Raw genomic sequence first — 17,768 nt, 5'->3', positions numbered from 1 at the left:
TACTAGACAAAGAAACGGCAGAACCGCCTGAACGAGGAGCATAAACAGGCGGAATCTTCTTTGAGCACGCGGGCGGTGAGCTTATCAGCGCCGATTGCGGGGTGGAGCAGCAAATCAAGTTGGTCGCCACTTTCGGCTGCCATGACAAAGCGCAAGATTGGCTTTACTAAACAGCCTACTTTTCTATCAAAGACCCTTGGGTTTGTCGGCTTCTTTTCTTTTATCTTCTGAAAGAGCGCTTCTTTGGTCAAGCTGTTCACCAGCCCCTCACTACTGTTTTCTTTGTCGCTATTTTCGTCGCATTGCAGCTACAACAGTGAAGACGGGCTCAAAGAACGCTGCGAGATCTATACTTCTTGGGTGGCGCTCTTCTTCGTCCTTATCGCATAGCGGGGAGCTCAGCCAAAAACCCCTGCCACGATGAGTGCAATCCTTTCTGCAGACGATTTGAACGATTTCATCTCTCCCGGGGTTGCTTGCATCAAGCCCGTTGAGAGTCTACCACAGAAAGAATCTCAGTCGGAGGTATGTTTGCTATCTTACCAATCATCTGTCGTTATCAGCCAATAGGCTAACGCTCATTTCCAATTTTATAGAATCCCTATGAAGTGACAAAGGAAGACAAAGTTCAACCGGAAAACCTTCCCCCGGCTCAGATTTCATTGACCGACTGTCTTGCATGCTCCGGATGTGTCACATCTGCGGAAGCAGTGTTGATATCCTTGCAATCACATACGGAGGTTCTCAATACTCTTGATTCGTACCCTGAATTGCCGTTGGGTTTTGGAAGCGATCAAAGAGCTACGCAAAATGTGGAGTCAGCAGACGGCGATCGTCGCATCTTTGTTGCTAGCGTCAGTCCTCAAGTCAGGGCGAGCTTGGCTGCCATGTACGGAATCACCGAGCGGGAGGCAAAATATATGATTGATCAATTTCTCATGGGCCCTCATGGTCTCAGAACTGGTGGAAGACACCGCAATGGGTTTACATGGGTTGTGGACACGAACATCATGCGTGAAGCAGTGTTGGCTCTGACAGCGGACGAGGTCACCAGTTCTTTATCATCAACCGAACCGGGCAGCCTTCCCAAGCGACCAATCCTTTCGTCCGCTTGCCCCGGCTGGATATGTTATGCTGAGAAAACCCACCCTTTCATCCTTCCTCATTTATCTCGCCTCAAGTCTCCTCAGGCTTTGACCGGCACGTTTCTGAAGTCAGTGTTAAGTAAGGCGCTTGGGGTCTCGCCTTCTCAGATATGGCATTTAGCTATCATGCCATGCTTCGACAAGAAGCTCGAGGCAAGCCGGGAAGAGCTCACCGACATCGCATGGGCTTCAGCCTCCACTGAGCCACAGACAACACCCGTCCGCGACGTTGACTGTGTCATAACCACCCGTGAGCTGCTAACCTTAGCTTCTGCTAGGGGGCTCTCTCTACCCAATTTGCCACTTAAAGCGTTGCCCGCGTCGTGTTCCACGCCGTTTCCGGACCAAGCCTTGGACTCATTCTTGTTCTCTAAGAGCTCGTCAGGTCAAACAGTCGAATCGGGGACATCTGGAGGCTATCTTCATCACGTCCTCAAAATCTTCCAAGCCAGAAACCCCGGCAGCAAGGTTGTCATACAGCGTGGGCGCAATGCTGATGTTGTGGAATATGTGCTCATGTCGTCTGGGGACGAGCCTCTTTTGAAGGCGGCTCGGTATTACGGCTTCAGGAATATACAAAACCTTGTCAGAAAGCTTAAACCTGCACGCGTGTCCAGGCTTCCAGGTGCCAAGCCACAAGCAACTTCTTTAAGTGCAAGTCGACGACAACCCATGTCAAGGAACGCAACCCCTGCTGGAACAGGCACTGACTATGCATATGTTGAAGTCATGGCGTGTCCTGGCGGTTGTACCAATGGGGGTGGGCAAATAAGAATTGAAGATGCCAGGGAAGCTGCTCCGAATGCACTAAAAGAGACTTTGGCTGAAGCTCCTGTGGCTGCGTCGAAACCCACGCCGCATGAGCAGCGCGCCTGGCTTGCCCGGGTAGATGAGGCGTATTACTCTGCGGACTCGGATAGCGAGGGATCTGTCACGGCCGAGCCGGTTTCTGTCCTGTCAAGGGATACCGAGATTCATGAGTTCTTGAAGTATTGGTCAGAGAAGATTGATATACCCCTTTCCCAGCTGGCGTACACGTCCTATCGCGAAGTGGAGAGCGACGTGGGTAAGACGCAGAATGCGCCCAACGAGACTGCTCGTGTTGTTGAGTTGGCAGGAAAGATCGGAGGTGGTTGGTGATACCGCACTCGCTGTGTGGTTCGGTCTGAGAACATTGCATATATCATTTATACCCTTCAGTTTGCTGTTGGGAGGAGCGCTTTTTTGCATCACTGCCTGCATACTACGCATTTGGAGAGATACCCTTTCATTATAGATTTCTCATTTGAGGTTTGTTGGGCATTTGAGAGGATTTATCCGCCATAAGATAGCTATAGGAAGTTCATAGACGTATAGATCAGGGTAAAGCATGCCACCATAGCTTTTTACCACGGTCATGGATCAAACTCTTGAATTCAATACTTCGAGTGCAGACAAAAAAAAAGGTATACGGAGTACCTCTTTTAAACATGTGGTAGATTGGTACCTGAGGTGTAAATGCGCTAGTCCCGAATCAGCTAGCGTATTTCCCCGAACCTTCGATCGGGATGACAAAGCAGCCTAGACCATTTGGCAGAAAAAGTGCTTATCCCAAGCCTGAACTCTCTCCAACTCGCCTTTCAATCACTCTACATCTCGAGTTACATTCAAGCGATACCTTCGCCAGCGATATATTATTTGCCTAGAAGACGACCTCGAACAAATCACCTCCGATCACCATGTCCCGCGAAGCTTATCAGGTCCCCTCTCTCGGCGCCCAGAATGCCTTTGGCACCGAGGGTATGACCGCTGGCTCGATGGATGGGCCTGTCGTCACCTATCTGTGCGGCGAATGCAATGCGCGCGTCTCCCTGAAGAGAGGCGACCAGATCCGCTGCAAGGATTGCGGTCACCGTGTGCTCTACAAGGAGAGAACGAAGAGGTGAGTCTGCACTTTCTCCGCGAAGTCGAGCTTCGTCCGTGTGCCGATGCTTGATTTCTACCCTTGCTATGGGACGGTTGCTAATTGTCCTTTTCTGAGTAGAATGGTCCAGTTCGAAGCTCGTTAAAGGACTCTGCACGACGAAGTGTTTAGAGCAAAGATTTGCAGGGCCTCGGCCCGTCTCGTCCTTTTTACGACAGTGATGTGCATTCTGCGGCGCTTTGGAGTTGGTTATTTTAAAGTTGAGAACTGCGGGCATGCCTGACGTTCTGCAAAGGCAGCGCTGAGAACGACAGCCAGCAGATATGTTTAGCAACATCCCTATACTATAATCACAAATATTTTCAGTCCGACCTGATTCAATGCTAAAATATACCCCGTTCGGACGGTGTTGAATTTCCGTCACATGGAATATGCTCTCTGAGTAATCCACAACTATTCCAAAATTTCGTAACCCAGTATATACCTGATCTATCCAACTTAAGCAGTCCCAGCAAAGAACTAAAGAAACAACCCCGAAATGGAAGGCATGAGGCATCACACATAACCCTGCGTCATCAGTGGACAGTTTTGTTAAAGTCTGTTTGTGACTTCGATGAACTGTTCCAAACATTTAAGTGCCGAACCGCTTTCGACGGCCCATCTTGCTCGTCGAACACCCTCCTTCCAGCGACCACCGCCCGGACCACGTTCGGTGATCACCTTGCCATCATCACCAGGGCCCATGTTACTGGTATCGGCTTCACAGAGACCTGAAATCACCAGGAGGGCGGCAACATTCATCAAGACGAATGTAAGGATGGGATCATCCGGATGTAGCTCGTTTCGCAGAATACTCATGATCTTGGCTGCATTTTCTTTCGGCATCTTTCTACCGTAGACTGCGCTCAGAGGGTGTATAGGCAGACCGAAATCAGACGGGTGAAGCTGGAACGTTTCTATCTTGACCAGAGTCCGGGGAACATCTTCATTCTCGTCGCAGGAACACTCCTCATCGGGGCCTTCGTAGTCGGGATTGGGGTATTCCGTAAGTTTCCAGCAGTTTGTTAAACCCGCGCAACTGATTTCGTCCATGTCCTCCGCACCGCAGACAACAAGGGCCTTCTTCGCCCCACCGGTGCGCAAGGCTTCTGCGAACACGGGCCCCAGGCTCTGATAAGCCACACCAACCACTCTCGCTTCCAGCGCCCAGTCGACTGGGTTTGCCAATGGGCCCATTAGATTGAAGATAGTTCGCAGGCCCAAGCCCCGACGCACTGGATTAGCGTACATCATACCGGGGTGGAAATTGGGGGCGAACAGGAACGCGTAGCTCGTCGCTTCGTAGACTTGGGCAAGGTTCTCGGCAGTAACTGCGGAGATCTTCGGGGGAACTGGAGCGATCGCGTTCAGGACGTCGGCAGAGCCAGAGAATGAAGTTTGCGCGCGGTTGCCGTGCTTGGCCATCATAAGGAGCGGCGAGGCGATAATAGAGGCAGTCGTCGAAATGTTGAATGTAGAATGTGAATCACCACCGGTCCCAACAATATCACACTAGAACAAAACAGAATTGTCGAATTAGCAAGGCCGTCAAGCTATCGGCTCCAATTTCAATTCACTCACCAGGCCGCCCCCGTAGTTTCCTTCCTTCTTCCCACGAGCATTGACGACCTTTTGCAAAGAGCTCTTCTCGATCTGGCGAGCTGCCTCTCTCATGCGAAGCGAACATAATGCAATGACCTGCGCATCGCGATCTTTTCCAGTAGAATGCAAAAGAGTCAGAAGAGCAGCCGTCTGAATTGCCGATAGTCGATCTTCAAAAATCAATGCGAATGCTGAAGCGATTTCGGAGGCTTCAATCGGGACCTGGGTAGTGGGGTAGGCAAGTTTCTGAAGTAGGGGTGAGATCGAAACCTGATTAGGCTTCTGGTCAAATTCATGCGCTGACAACATGGTGACCTGAGTGGAGTTCTACTCTTCAAGACACTTGAAGATGACTCCAATTGTAAGCAGTGACAAAAGTAAGAGAGAAGTCGCAAACAGCCCCTCAGCTTATAACTTATCAACGGAGGAGTCATCAACATCTGGCAGAATTCCACCGCCCATTCAATGGTCTATACCGAATTGGGAACATCGGCCATTGTTTCTTCCAGATTTTGGTTCCTTTGGAGAAGTTCTGTATGTGCTTTCAATAATTCATCGGCCAAGGCTATCGGCGCCAACCATTGCGCAAAACTACTTCGCCCTTTATTTCTTGAGGGCTTTTACAGACATCATCAGACCCTCAGAAAACCCAATCTTACACTTCGATTCATGATGCCGCCCCGGTTACGACTCGCCAAAGGACGCATTTGTCAGTCGTTCCGACGCCAGAGAGTCCTATGTCAATTCGAAATACCAGTCACTGCTCGTTATACAAGCACTGCGTCCACAGCGACGACTCCAGCCGCATCTATTGAGCAGATGACCACTTCCATTCCTCCAATCGCTAGATATACCCCTTCTCAGCCTCCCTCTCATCGCAATCCCGAGTACCGACGATCACAGCTTCTCCGGCAGTACACATCGCTTATCCGCACTACACCTCTCATGGTTCTTTTCCAGCATGATAACCTTCAGTCGGTGGAATGGACCGCAATCCGACGGGAACTGAGCAAGGCCATGCAGAAGGTTGATGAAAAGATTGCCGCTGAGGGACGGCAAGCTGCACCACTGGCGCCTCACATCAAGGTGCAAATCGTGCAGACCAGCATCTTCGAGGTCGCTCTCCGCATTGTCGAATACTTCCGCCCAGATGGGGCCACAGTGGCCAGTGCCAAACCTCCCAGAGCCGTCGACCCCGTTACACAGACCTCCGCCGAGATCCCTCTGTCGGCATCCAAGGATGACCCGGCTTTGACCCATGACCTCTCCCGTGCGGCCCATGACGCTGTGGTGCACATGAAAGGCAAGCATGAACTCTCACCGCTTCTTGTGGGTCCCGTCGCAGTCCTTTCTATCCCACAGGTGTCTCCTGAGCACTTGAAAGCCGCCATGTCAATTCTTGCTCCCAAGGCGACCGGCTTCCCTGCTCCCACTCGCAGGGCGAACCCGGCGTGGCATGAACTCCCTGTCCAAAATGGATTGCAGAAATTGAGCTTGCTGGCTGCTCGGGTGGATGGTCAGGTTTTCGATGTCGACCAGACGAAATGGGTCGGCAGCATCGAAGGTGGTATGGATGGCTTGCGGTCTCAACTCATTATGGCTTTGCAAAGCATGGGATCTAGCATTACGAATGCCCTGGAAGGCGCTGGCAAGAGCCTCTATTTCACCCTCGAGAGCAGGAGGAGCGTTCTGGAAGACGAGCATAAGGGTCCCGAGGGTGACAAGAACGAATCTTAACGACATAGCAAATCTTGTCCGGTCATCCATGTATAATATTTCTTGTACTTATCTCAATTAGATTTCCTCGGAAGACCGCTGTGGTTGCATGCCTCGAACTTGAATAGCATACCTTTGGTCAATCAGGATCCATTCCGTGAGATCAGTTATTGTTCCTTCCACTCTGCCCTGATTCGGTGTAATCTATTTCCTTCTTACGCATGGGTGGATATATGAAACTGGATTATTGACATATCATGATAACCTATAAAGCATCGATGGGAAATGATCAGCAGCATGACCAGGCTGCCCAGGTCGATGAGGGCACGCGTGAAATCACAAATCAAGCATCGCCGTTAAGAGTGTTCCTGCTCCTCTCTCATCTGTCTCATCTTCAGCTTAGCGTTCATGCCAACAATGCACCGCACAAGGTCCCAGTCGCCTTCGTGGCCGACCCAGTCCGTGACAAGAATGCCGGTCGACCAGTCACCGTCCTTATCGCTGTGTTTCCGGCAAAGATAGTCAACAGTTGCCGGGTTCAGCTTCGCTGCAATCTTCTCGGGCCACGTCCCGACCTTCCAGAAGTTGCTTGCACTGAGGAAATTGATATAAAATGGATGCGCTTTGCTAGCTTCGGGATCCGGGAGGGCACCGAACGGGTAACAGTGCCCGCCGGAGCGATCGCAGTGTTCCGTTACGTATTTGAGCTTGACGTCGATGTTCTTCGTCTCGAGGACCTCGTAGAAGTCCTGGATACAGAGTTGACCACTGCTGCAGGTTGCGCTTGGAGTATTATCTGCCCAATCGCTTCCGTCGATGCCCCAGCCGCGGCCGTCGTGCTCATTCTTCAGCTCTTCTATGATGTTGAATCGGCGAAGTAGGACAACCTTCCCGCGCACCTCACCCAGAGTAGGGATTTTGGGTTCTGTGTACCACCGGCTATCTGGCCGAGCGTAATGGTCGCGCAGAATCCGACTCAGTTGTTCATCGGTATGATTTCCTGGGCCTTCTCGCTTCAGAGAGATGATGAGCGTCTCTGATGGATTTTGATCGAGGAACCCGTTGACCTCGCGCATCAGGTCGCGAAAATACTTGTTGCCCGTCAAGGAGATGGGGAACACGCTGTGCACTAGGATAAGCTCGTCCTTGGAAGGGTCTTCAGGAAACTGAGGCTGCACGCGGATGTCGAAGAAGCGAACACCATTTCGAAGCTGTTCGCTTGGACTGACCGCTTGGCAGCGAACAGACGGGGCCGCAACATGGCACGTAGGAGAATTGTGGGTTCCTGGAATGGACAGCGAGGAGAGTAACGTGCTATCTTTGAGCTCTCCCATCCACGCTTGTAGATTGGCCGAGGAGTAGATTGCAAGATGGGATTCAGGTGTCACGTAGACCCCAGTGAAGCGAAATCGAGGATTATCGCACAACGCCTTCATTCCGGCAGACTCGGTCGTAGGAACCGGCGTCTGAATTTGATGACGCTCTCCCTCGGCTTCAAAGATCCAGCGCAGGCGCTCTTTGTCCGAATCAATGAATGTACGAAGTTCGGTCTGGACTGTCTTGAAAGGTTCCACATGAATATCAACCTCTTCGTGAGCAAATGGTTCATTGTCCTCAGTAATCGCGGCGACGGTCTCATTGGTGCGAGTGACATTGCTTAGAATTCGAGTGAAATTCCTGGCCAAGAATTGCATGTCATCTCGAGGATCCCTATGGGTGTGAAAACGCTCAATAAGCTTGAGGGTTATTGGCGTTGTGGTGAGGTTGCGAATCGTCAAATGTTCGGCCACCATTATGTGCAGCAAGTCGGTGCTAAATTGAACGGTCTATCAAGTACAGCACAGGCCAGTCTTCAAATGCAAAATATGAACCAGATGGATCGGAGAACGAGCAGGGAGTGAGAAAGAGAATACTGCCGCCTGCTCTTCTCAAACCTCAGGGATGCTTGGCCGCGACAGGGCTAGAGTAGGTTGCACCAATGATGGGTCGATCCTCCGCAATGCGATCTCCCAGTCCCACGTCCATAATGCCGGTAGCTGGAACCCTAAGGCTCATCTCCGAGAGACATCAATATTGTGTTCGGACAACAGGTACCTTTACCCGTCCTGAGCTGGAGAGTGAGCATTATTGCACAGATAGCAACTCCGCTGCCATTAAAGTCAGATACTCAGAGACTCTCGATCACAGCATAGGCGAAATGATGGTGGTCGGTTTGTTATCGCTCACTGTCGTATTCAGCTCCACTGTGCTGAGATAATGGTGGGGTTTCACAAAATGGAAAACGGAGGGGTAGTTAGACTAGTCGTGGAGACAAGAATCTCGACCATGGACATCATCGTCGTCAATTTTGAATACCTAATGAACAAAGTATCTGCATGGGTTGCAGAAAATATCCTTGCTGACCAAGTAAGTCTTGCTCTAAATCAAACGAGCACTCAGTGAATGCAGGTTTTTGCCGGACTTGAGTTGTAGCAAGCTCGAACTCAGCCTGATTGACTCGCAAATTCCAACCAAATTCAATTCAGCCGCAATCTTTCGCTCATACATGGAGGAAAGAATGAAGCCGAGCTGTTTATCAAGGTACCATAGTCTGTTGAAGCTCTCAGTATATCAGTATATGAGCCCGGATGAACAGACGGACCGAACTACGGTATTCGATTGATAATGCGGAGTAAATCACGTGGGGTGACGCTGTGCTCGGTTACTATCGGCGATGGGAAGCAATAATGCGGAGAGACCCTGTGCAGTCCTTCTCCTACTAATAGGGACAATTCCATGATGCCTCGCGGTTTTCTTCTTTGGAAAACTACCCTCTTTGTTTATTCTCATTTCCCAGTCGCTTCATAATTGACTATGAGCTTTTTGTGCTGCAATAGAGGTGTTCTGGGGGCTCTCAGGTCCTCTCGGCCTCAGAGGACCATCCCAACCAGCTTATCGTCAAAAATATCAGTACCTCGACGGAGATTCCACGCTGCATTACCTTTGTGGGGCATAAAATCTCAAATATTGAAGGATGTGGGCGAAGGTATACTCTTTCCTATGCAACCCTCGTGTCTGTCGTTCAATTGCTCACCCGGATTCTCTACCCAGGGATCACCGAAGTCCAGATCATTCAGTGGTATGTCGAGGAAGGCGCTCACATAGAAGAGTGGAAGCCACTGTGCCAGTATCAGTCTGATAAAGCAGTCGATGATGTGAGCAAATCGTCCTCTATCCCGCTATTTACCTATCTGACAATTTACGAATCTAGATAACTTCGAGATACGAAGGAGTAGTCAAGAAGCTCCACTTTCAAGCAGATGACACTGTTCCCACAGGAATGGTACGCATGCTCTTGTACAATTGGGAGACCAGAACTATCCACGTCTAACATTATGCTCTTTCCAGGCACTTTGTGACATAGAAGTTGAGGATGGCAAATATCCAGATGATCACACACCCACCGAGCCCAAACCCGAGCAAGTGCGGCCAGCTCCCGTTACTGCGGATACTCTTCCTGTACAGCCAACAGAATCGGCTCCGTTGTCCTCTTCACAGTTGAATGAGACCGCTGTTGAAACCCCAAGGTCAAAGTATGCCTCTCTCGCTACCCCAGCAGTCCGCGGACTGCTGAAGACTTACAATGTTGATATTCTTGATGTCAAAGGAACGGGGAAGGATGGTCGTGTTCTTAAAGAAGACGTCAATAAATTTATTGCCATGCGCGACGCAGCAGCGGAAGCGCGTTCTGTGGCACCTGCCAGTCAGCAAACAGAAACCACGGTTAACTTGACACCGATCCAGTCGCAAATGTTCAAGACCATGACCCGCTCTCTCACTATCCCGCACTTCCTCTATGCGGATGAGCTAAAGATCAACGACATTACAGCTTTGAGGAAGAAGCTGGCATCTGACCCCAACGATCCCAAAAAGGTCACCTTCCTCTCGTTTGTCATCAAGGCTGTGTCCCTTGCTTTGAACGAATATCCGCTTCTTAACGCTAAGGTGGACTTGAGCAATCCTGAAAAGCCCAAACTGATTATGCGGCCGAAGCATAACATCGGAGTCGCTCTGGATACTCCACAGGGGTTGATCGTCCCGAACATCAAAGATGTCGCAAACCGGACAATCATGGAAATAGCAGCAGAAATCAGGCGACTAAGTGCACTGGGCAAAGAGGGGAAACTCACACCCGCTGACCTCAGTGGTGGCACGATCACTGCCTCGAACATTGGTAACATCGGCGGCACCTACGTTGGACCGGTGATTGTACCAACTGAGGTGGCTATTCTGGGGGTCGGAAAATCAAGAACAGTACCAGTCTTTGATGATGCTGGTCAGGTCACCAAGGGCGAGTTAGTGAATTTCAGTTGGAGTGCAGACCATAGAGTTGTGGATGGGGCAACTATGGCAAGAATGGCCAGCAAAGTTCGCGAGTTTATCGAGTCGCCAGAGCTGATGCTTTTGAATTTGAAATAGAGCAAGAGCGGTTCTCCCATCACAGTGATACCAACTCAGGTTTTAAAATATAGGTAGTAGTTATAGAGTTCATCTGACAAAGCGATTGAAGGTCAACCAGAATTTTGCTTCCGGGTCTGTGATTGAGCCATCAACACCAAGTCCTCCAATTGTGTTCGATGAAGAGTTGTTTATCCCAAGACCGTTGGTAGTGAATTGCCATTTTCTTTTGAATTCGGTGTTTGGATTTCTTTGTTTGTTTGCTCAAGCCTGCGCGCTGGCGTCAACAACCCCTCATAGCTCTCAGCCTCTCACTACTCATCAACCTTTAACCTCTGATTTTCTCCTCGGTATCCTCTTCCTTTTACTTGATACTCCTGCTTGTACTCCTCTTGCACTATTGCTGCTACTTTGTGAGAGGAAGTGTAACCCTCAGTCTGCCTCGTAGCGCCTGTCTCTGTCCTTGATAGTGTCACCGAACTGTCAAGATGGGGACAAGAGGACTTCTCTTTATCCGCTGCCGCGGCAGATACTTCGTCATCTGGAATCAGTTTGACAGCTATCCTGAGGGACTTGGAGACGCTATTGTTCATGAAATACCCACTGATCCTGAGGGCTACCGCAGTAAGAGAAACGCTATGCTTCTGGAAGCTGTGTACACCCACTGACATATCTGTTCTCGCTAGATTGGCTAAATTCGATGAGAGAGATGTATTCTCGTTCTGCACAAAAGTTCGAAGATCAGATACTCACGGTGGATGTCAATATCGAGCAAGACGATCTTAGCATCAGTGAGCGTCGTGCAAAGAGTTATCTGGCCGTCGATGACCGCCTTGAATATGCTCCAATTCAGACGATCATGAACAGATTCTCCAATGACCTCTTCATTGAATGGACTTACACCATAGACCTTGACCGGGAGATGTTCGCTGTTGATGATGCCGCATGCTTCAAGCTGTCCAAGATACCCCACGGGGGACAGTGGATCCGATATCTCGCTGAGGACGCCCGACAGCGCAGAAAGCTGCGTGACAATACACCCAAGGACATCATTGCCGATACCTTATGGAAACCAAACGTCGATCCCCACTTGAAGGTTTTGGGCCAAGCTCTCAACATTGAACTTCTCTCGCTTACCGATTTTGCTGCTGAAACTATGCTCCCCTTGGACTTGGATGCTGCCTCACCCTCCACTGCTGTCAAACAAATGATGCCTGCCCGCATCAACTTTCTGATGACCACGTTTTTGCAGATGTGTAGGGCGTATCGGAAGGTCCTTGATCGCTTTGTCCTTGGGTGGGAGCCCAGCTGTTTTATGTTCAGGGAAATGGCGTTCGCTGTCCTGTCGCTCGCAGCTGGAGAAGTGTTCTTCGAATACCCTGAAGTCCTCGATGCGAAGTACGGGCCAAATGGCTATTACCTGCTTCCGAATACCAGGACTGAAAATTACCATACGAGGATGCTCCCGCGATTCTTACATGAGAGTCACCTTCCTGGCATCGAGCCTGGATCAGCACCGAAAAACACTAGCTTCTGGTTTCACAACGTTCTCATTCACCTCAATTCTAGACTTGATTTGAATGATGTCGAAGAAGCATCAGTGGTAGCTGTGGTGAATGATGGACTCGGTCAAGGATACGAAGAGTTCTATGCCATGGTACTCTCGATCCTAGACGTTGTTCTGATCCGCGTGCAGAAGGGACGTGACGGAAAGCCATATATCAGGAGGTCTCCTCTCATGCCTCTATTTGAGTTTACTGACGAGAACTCTGGATATGCTCATGGACCTCGTACACGCCCGTCTCAGTCCCAGCAGGGTCTCAACAAAGCAGATTGTCACGACGCCAAACCGGAAGACACATCCCTAGAAGATGGTGATGCTTCAGAAGAGGACGACGATGCTGCTTCCAATAAATCAGCGGAGCCAGCGGCAACGGGTTATTTCGCCTTCATGCTAATGTATCACTTCTTCAATGCAGCTGCAGCTAAGAGACTTTCTGGTACAAGGTCTCTTTTGTTTCCCAATGAGATCTTGTCATTGATCATGGACTTTTCGGACATGCGTACATATTTGGCCCTTGCACAAGCATCTGCTTTCTGCCACGAGATAAGCCATCACAAGCTCCGACTGAACGATGACTACGCTGTGATCGGGAGTGGCGAAGATCCTGAGACCTTTGTCCTAGAAGACTTGCATTCAGGGAAGAAGATCCATTCTAAGCTCAGCATGTACCAAGAGAATTGGCTTGGCCGTGCAATTGCAGATGGCCTCAAACTGAGTCCTGTGATAGGCGTCGCGGATACAGACAGACTCAGTATCATGGATGACGTGGCCATTCAGTTATCGGACGTAACACCAAAGGACCCAACGTTGTCTGAGACAGAAGAAGGTCCTTCCCGGTAAGTGCTACATCTCATTTGCAATCTGCCAGAAAAGCAATAAAGCTGATATATCGTAGAGAACAATACGGCTGGTCTTTCCCTCCGAACGAGAGAGATGGTGATTTGATTTTCAATCTGCCTAGTTATGCGTATCTCGGTGCTGTCGAGAACGCTTGGGGCCAATACCTGTCCAAGCTAGCAAGAGACGCTGGTGATCCCCACTCAAGGTTCTTCAGTACTATGCTCCGCAACAGATTGTACCGTTGTCTTCTGCCCCCTGGATACCGTGAATTAGGAATGGAGCCCTTCCAGTGCAGCGGTTTTCACGCATTCTTCCGCCACGAGCGTGATGAAACTCCAGAAGAGTGGGAACGGACTCTTCAGTATGTCGTTCGCCAGCTTTCCAAACTTGAAGCTCGCCCGAGAGTTAGGTTCCAGAGATGGGGTCATCCCGTCATTGTGGCCTTTTCTACAAAAGTCAAACTGTTCTATTATGTCTTTCATCGTGAGGTCAAGCCTGCGATTTGCTCGAATGCCAAATCATACACGATTGAAATCGCTGCCAAGTGCACTGACCCCGATCCTGGCAGTCGGCTTGTCCAGCTCATTGCCGGAGAAGACCCAATTGATCTGAAAGACGATGATGGCAGGATGAAGTTTGAAAGCTGGATCATATCTCTCTGCAAAAACAGCTCACTCCAATACAATCCATACACCGAACAGTTTGAGCGGGACGCTGAGGTGGATGGCGGGGAGGACAATGGAGAAGACGGCGAAGAGGACAATGCGGAGGACCACGGATGGGACGATGGAGACGATGGTGGAGAGGATGGCGAAGAGGACAATGGAGAAGACGATGAAGGGCTCGAAGATTATTGACGGACTGGCGGGAGTCAGATTGAGTCAGCCATGTTGCTTTTTTAGCTTGATGCGACCCTACATAATTCCTCGCCTATCTATTCAGCTTCTCGATGTCTACCCTGTTTGATATCATCATATCAGTCTCTTCTTCCGTGCACCGTCCTTCGTGGAAGTCGATACATCACTGAGAAAAATGAATATTTGTTACCTAGGTGGATGAATTACCAGCAGATAATGAAGCACTCTGAGCAGCGTGGAATGTGTCAATTGACTATACATAGCTAACGAAGCAAGATAAAAGAAAAATAAATCAAAAACATGCAACAACCAGGATGAGCATTAGCGCTTGAGGGACTTTATAGCGTCCTTGACCCGTTTAATCAATCTCTCTTTTGCCTCACTTGGTAGCAGCACAAAGTACTTGAGATCATGATGCGGAAATTGGATCTGGAAACAACTAACCTTGGGTTAGACCTCTGCAGGCCCGCGGGCGGCCCGGCACGGGCTATAATAATAGAATTGGGGCCGACTGGGGCCCCGCCTCTCTAGCTGCATGCAGAGGATACGATAGTATATGACATGTCACCACACTGCTTTGTCCTTATCCGGTCCGTCTGAGACATCGAGGGTCGCCCCAAGAGAAGGGAAAACCCAAACTTCAGTTTCTGTATCTATGGAGCCCTTGGTTGAAGAAGGGAATTAAGGCACAATAATTACTGCTTTATTGATTGATGTCCCACCGCCTCCTACATGAGGTGGGGGTATTTTCTCCCAAACTTGCCTAATGCAAGAATCGTGAAGATGAATTTGTAATTCGGATACGTGATAGCACAGCTCTTGTTGAAGATGCCTTCGATACCCTCCTGTAGCCATTCCCCGTTTCGCTGCTGTCTAGACATAATCAAGCGGACTCCACGGTGGATAGGCTCAACATCCGGGTAGTCAACACTGAGGAGTGCGATGACAGCGAATGCAGTTTGAACAACTTGAGATCCCATAGAATGCTCGATATACGTCATTTGTTCGCAGCTCTGGATTGGTTAGTTCACGGATATCTTTATCAAAGCATAGGGGTAGTGGCTTGTTGACAAAAGTACTCACTTGAAAGCTCTCTGACCATCCGCCATCCTCACGTTGTTTCGAAAGCAGGAACTGGCACCCCCTGCGGACATGCTCACTATTCTCATAAGTCTCTCCAACTGATCCCAGGCATTCCAAAGCAAACATCGTGCCATATGTAAAGCATACTCCCCAGCTTCCATACCAACTGCCATCAGGGCGTTGCGCCCTCCTGATGTAATCCGCTCCCCGTTGGATAAACGTCTGTACCTCTCCTCGCCGATAGTCAGGCCAGTGCTTGGAGAACAATACCAAAGCTGTCAGCACAGCGCTTGTACACTCGGGATAATCATATTCAACCATAATGCGTCCAAAGACCTCTGCCGTATTCAACATTTCTAGCCATTCACTTCCCCTGGTTGGCTCATACGACGCACAACCGCCCGACGGATTTTGATAAGTGAGCAAGGTGTCCACGGCATCAAAGATCCTTTGGTCATCAAGCAGCTGTGGATATCCATTGGTCTCTTTTTGAAGCACAATAACAGCCTTCAGCGCCTCTGAAATGCAGTCGCTCACCCCGTATCCCTGGTCACGATTGCTGAAAGCCCAGGCCCCCTTACGGAAATGACGATAACAAACGCCCTGATCTTGACAATTCTCGCGGATCTGCTGTCGATCCAGGAACTCGAGTGCCTGTACCAGCATACGCTTGAACTGCGCGTCTTCAGCTAGACCAGCCGACCACACAGCCTGAATCAGAAACGCTGTGTCCCAGCATTGTACACCATTCGTCCCATTAGCGAACATCCCCTCTTTATTCACCCAAAGGAATTCTTCCATGCGTTCCCGGTGACGACGCACAGAATAGGAATCGGGCCCGTCGCGGATATAGCAAACAATCAGATTCATAGGTGCATTAACGGATGCCAAATCGGCATAGTCTGAATTCGAATCCTCCATGTCAATCAATTTACTAACCCAGTCTTCCGCCCGTGTAGCCAGGCTTCTGGGTCGAAGGTATGGTGTCCAGATATTCGACAGGACCCAATTGATCGAGTTCAACACCCACGACTTGGGATGATAATTATCGGTCGGGGCAATGTCATTGCGGTGTGCCGCCCACTCAATGCTCTCCCACGGCTGGACAAACAGCTCCCGTCGCAGGGCCCTCACAACGTCCGTTTCCGCGGCCGTCCACCTTTTAGACCAGATCCACGACATCGGGAGAAAGACCTGTCGGATATGCACCCACCATCTCCATGGGGCTACTGGTACCCAGTCTGGCAGCAGCCATGCCTCTGGAGGAACAGGATTAACAATCTCCCAGTCACACACCCCTAGCACTGCTAGCCAGAACTTCGACCAGTGCGGCGCATTCAGGGCGCCTCCGAGCCGGTGGAGGAGACCTCGCGCCTGCACCATGACCGGGTGCTCACTGTCCACCCCAAGAAGCCGCAACACGGTGTAGTTCAGGGATGTGCCAAACACAGTGCTGTCGCCTTCGGAATGGAGACCCCATCCTCCATCGACCGGGCTCGCGTGCGCAATCAGGTAATTTTTGATCTCTGTCGCATAGGCCGGCGGAATGGGTGTCTCCGTCACCACCCCGGGAAGCAAGAACATTGGCCCGCCATATTCGCAGCCCCAATTCCCCGGTGGAAGCTGTAGCTTCGAGAAGAATTTCAGGCCATGAATCGCACTCTCTAATGGTGAAGTAGCAGTAGGAAGGTCCGGGAGATTCTATTCCATATCAAATTAGAATCTGGTGCTTGGGGCCCGCGCGCCATGGGGGAAGGTTAAATCGCGTATGGTGAAGGTACCAGAGAAAGCCCTAAATAATACTTATCAGCGAGTGTTTGGGGCCATTTCCGAGCCGCTTCATCGTCGTCGAGATAATGCCATGTGTGCTTTCCATCCTCGTCCAGCATCCGCCAGCGCGAGTAATCCGTCTTGTCAACTCCGTTCATGCCAGGTATCTCCTTAGAATGCCGCCAAGGTGAACAGATAGAGAAACAAACACACAAGACCAGCTGTTTGCGAGGACAGAATTGGTGCAATCGGCCCCTATCTAGCCGATCTAGGCTGGGCAGGTAAACAACGGACAAACCGGACACTAGTTTGCGGGTGTCGTCTAGGCTATCACATGCCACACACACACACCTGAGGTTCCTGAGAAGATTAAGTACGGCTGAACGGGCGGGAAGCCCCGTTGTCCATACCCTACGGTCGTATGTGCTTAACTTCAGCCATCTTTAATCATAATGGTATCCTGTAAGGCTAAAGTCAGCTGTGCAAAGTTGCGCAGAACGACGTGAATCCGCCAGTGCGCGCCTAAATAAGGCGGCTTCAAGGGAACTATCAATGATGACGTCAGTTACCACCAACCGCTAATACCAGTGTTTAGAACACTGTGAATCAAGTAAGTTAGTAGAAAACAGGGTAATCATCTTTCTAGTCAAGGTATCAGCTATGCCTAACGCAGGGAAACCCTCTTGTGTACATGAATTATAACAAGCAGACAGATCACCATGACAGGACATAAAGATCAAACCGATGGGAACTCCAGGATATGATGCGGACTCCGTAGACAAGGACAGATCATGATGCTTCCAAAAGCATGA

The 17,768-nt window shown here is 50.1% G+C and overlaps 8 protein-coding genes across 8 annotated transcripts; 5 read left to right on the top strand and 3 right to left on the bottom strand.

Moving 5' to 3' along the window:
- Positions 1-420: 420 nt before the first annotated feature.
- On the top strand, positions 421-2,285 carry nar1 (iron-sulfur cluster assembly protein NAR1; the record flags this gene model as incomplete). The annotated part of the gene is made up of 2 exons (XM_043270422.1): positions 421-525; positions 597-2,285. 2 exons carry the CDS (start codon positions 421-423, stop codon positions 2,283-2,285), a joined length of 1,794 nt encoding a protein of 597 aa, XP_043126357.1.
- A 578-nt stretch (positions 2,286-2,863) lies between these two features.
- Aspvir_007239 (Rpo12/RPC10 RNA polymerase subunit family protein) lies at positions 2,864-3,193 on the top strand (the record flags this gene model as incomplete). The annotated part of the gene is made up of 2 exons (XM_043270421.1): positions 2,864-3,066; positions 3,169-3,193. The coding sequence occupies 2 exons, from the start codon at positions 2,864-2,866 to the stop codon at positions 3,191-3,193; spliced, it is 228 nt and encodes a 75-aa protein (XP_043126356.1).
- Positions 3,194-3,639: 446 nt separating this feature from the next.
- Positions 3,640-4,998, bottom strand: Aspvir_007238 (anthranilate phosphoribosyltransferase; the record flags this gene model as incomplete). Its single annotated transcript, XM_043270420.1, has 2 exons — positions 3,640-4,599; positions 4,669-4,998. The coding sequence occupies 2 exons, from the start codon at positions 4,996-4,998 to the stop codon at positions 3,640-3,642; spliced, it is 1,290 nt and encodes a 429-aa protein (XP_043126355.1).
- Positions 4,999-5,154: 156 nt separating this feature from the next.
- On the top strand, positions 5,155-6,426 carry Aspvir_007237 (mitochondrial 54S ribosomal protein uL10m; the record flags this gene model as incomplete). The annotated part of the gene is made up of 1 exon (XM_043270419.1): positions 5,155-6,426. One exon carries the CDS (start codon positions 5,155-5,157, stop codon positions 6,424-6,426), a length of 1,272 nt encoding a protein of 423 aa, XP_043126354.1.
- A 335-nt stretch (positions 6,427-6,761) lies between these two features.
- Positions 6,762-8,198, bottom strand: Aspvir_007236 (phosphatidylinositol-specific phospholipase C; the record flags this gene model as incomplete). Its single annotated transcript, XM_043270418.1, has 1 exon — positions 6,762-8,198. The coding sequence occupies one exon, from the start codon at positions 8,196-8,198 to the stop codon at positions 6,762-6,764; it is 1,437 nt and encodes a 478-aa protein (XP_043126353.1).
- Positions 8,199-9,258: 1,060 nt separating this feature from the next.
- Aspvir_007235 (putative 2-oxo acid dehydrogenases acyltransferase) lies at positions 9,259-10,863 on the top strand (the record flags this gene model as incomplete). The annotated part of the gene is made up of 4 exons (XM_043270417.1): positions 9,259-9,430; positions 9,496-9,599; positions 9,656-9,727; positions 9,793-10,863. 4 exons carry the CDS (start codon positions 9,259-9,261, stop codon positions 10,861-10,863), a joined length of 1,419 nt encoding a protein of 472 aa, XP_043126352.1.
- A 467-nt stretch (positions 10,864-11,330) lies between these two features.
- Aspvir_007234 (uncharacterized protein) lies at positions 11,331-14,103 on the top strand (the record flags this gene model as incomplete). The annotated part of the gene is made up of 3 exons (XM_043270416.1): positions 11,331-11,466; positions 11,529-13,242; positions 13,302-14,103. The coding sequence occupies 3 exons, from the start codon at positions 11,331-11,333 to the stop codon at positions 14,101-14,103; spliced, it is 2,652 nt and encodes an 883-aa protein (XP_043126351.1).
- A 728-nt stretch (positions 14,104-14,831) lies between these two features.
- On the bottom strand, positions 14,832-17,114 carry Aspvir_007233 (terpene cyclase/mutase family protein; the record flags this gene model as incomplete). The annotated part of the gene is made up of 3 exons (XM_043270415.1): positions 14,832-15,116; positions 15,187-16,887; positions 16,968-17,114. 3 exons carry the CDS (start codon positions 17,112-17,114, stop codon positions 14,832-14,834), a joined length of 2,133 nt encoding a protein of 710 aa, XP_043126350.1.
- Between the last annotated feature and the right edge of the window lie 654 nt (positions 17,115-17,768).

Source organism: Aspergillus viridinutans (assembly GCF_018404265.1).
Source record: "Aspergillus viridinutans IFM 47045 DNA, scaffold_5, whole genome shotgun sequence".
NCBI lineage: Eukaryota > Fungi > Ascomycota > Eurotiomycetes > Eurotiales > Aspergillaceae > Aspergillus > Aspergillus viridinutans.
Note: the sequence above shows the minus strand (reverse complement) of the source record. Positions and strands in the feature narration are given on the sequence as shown.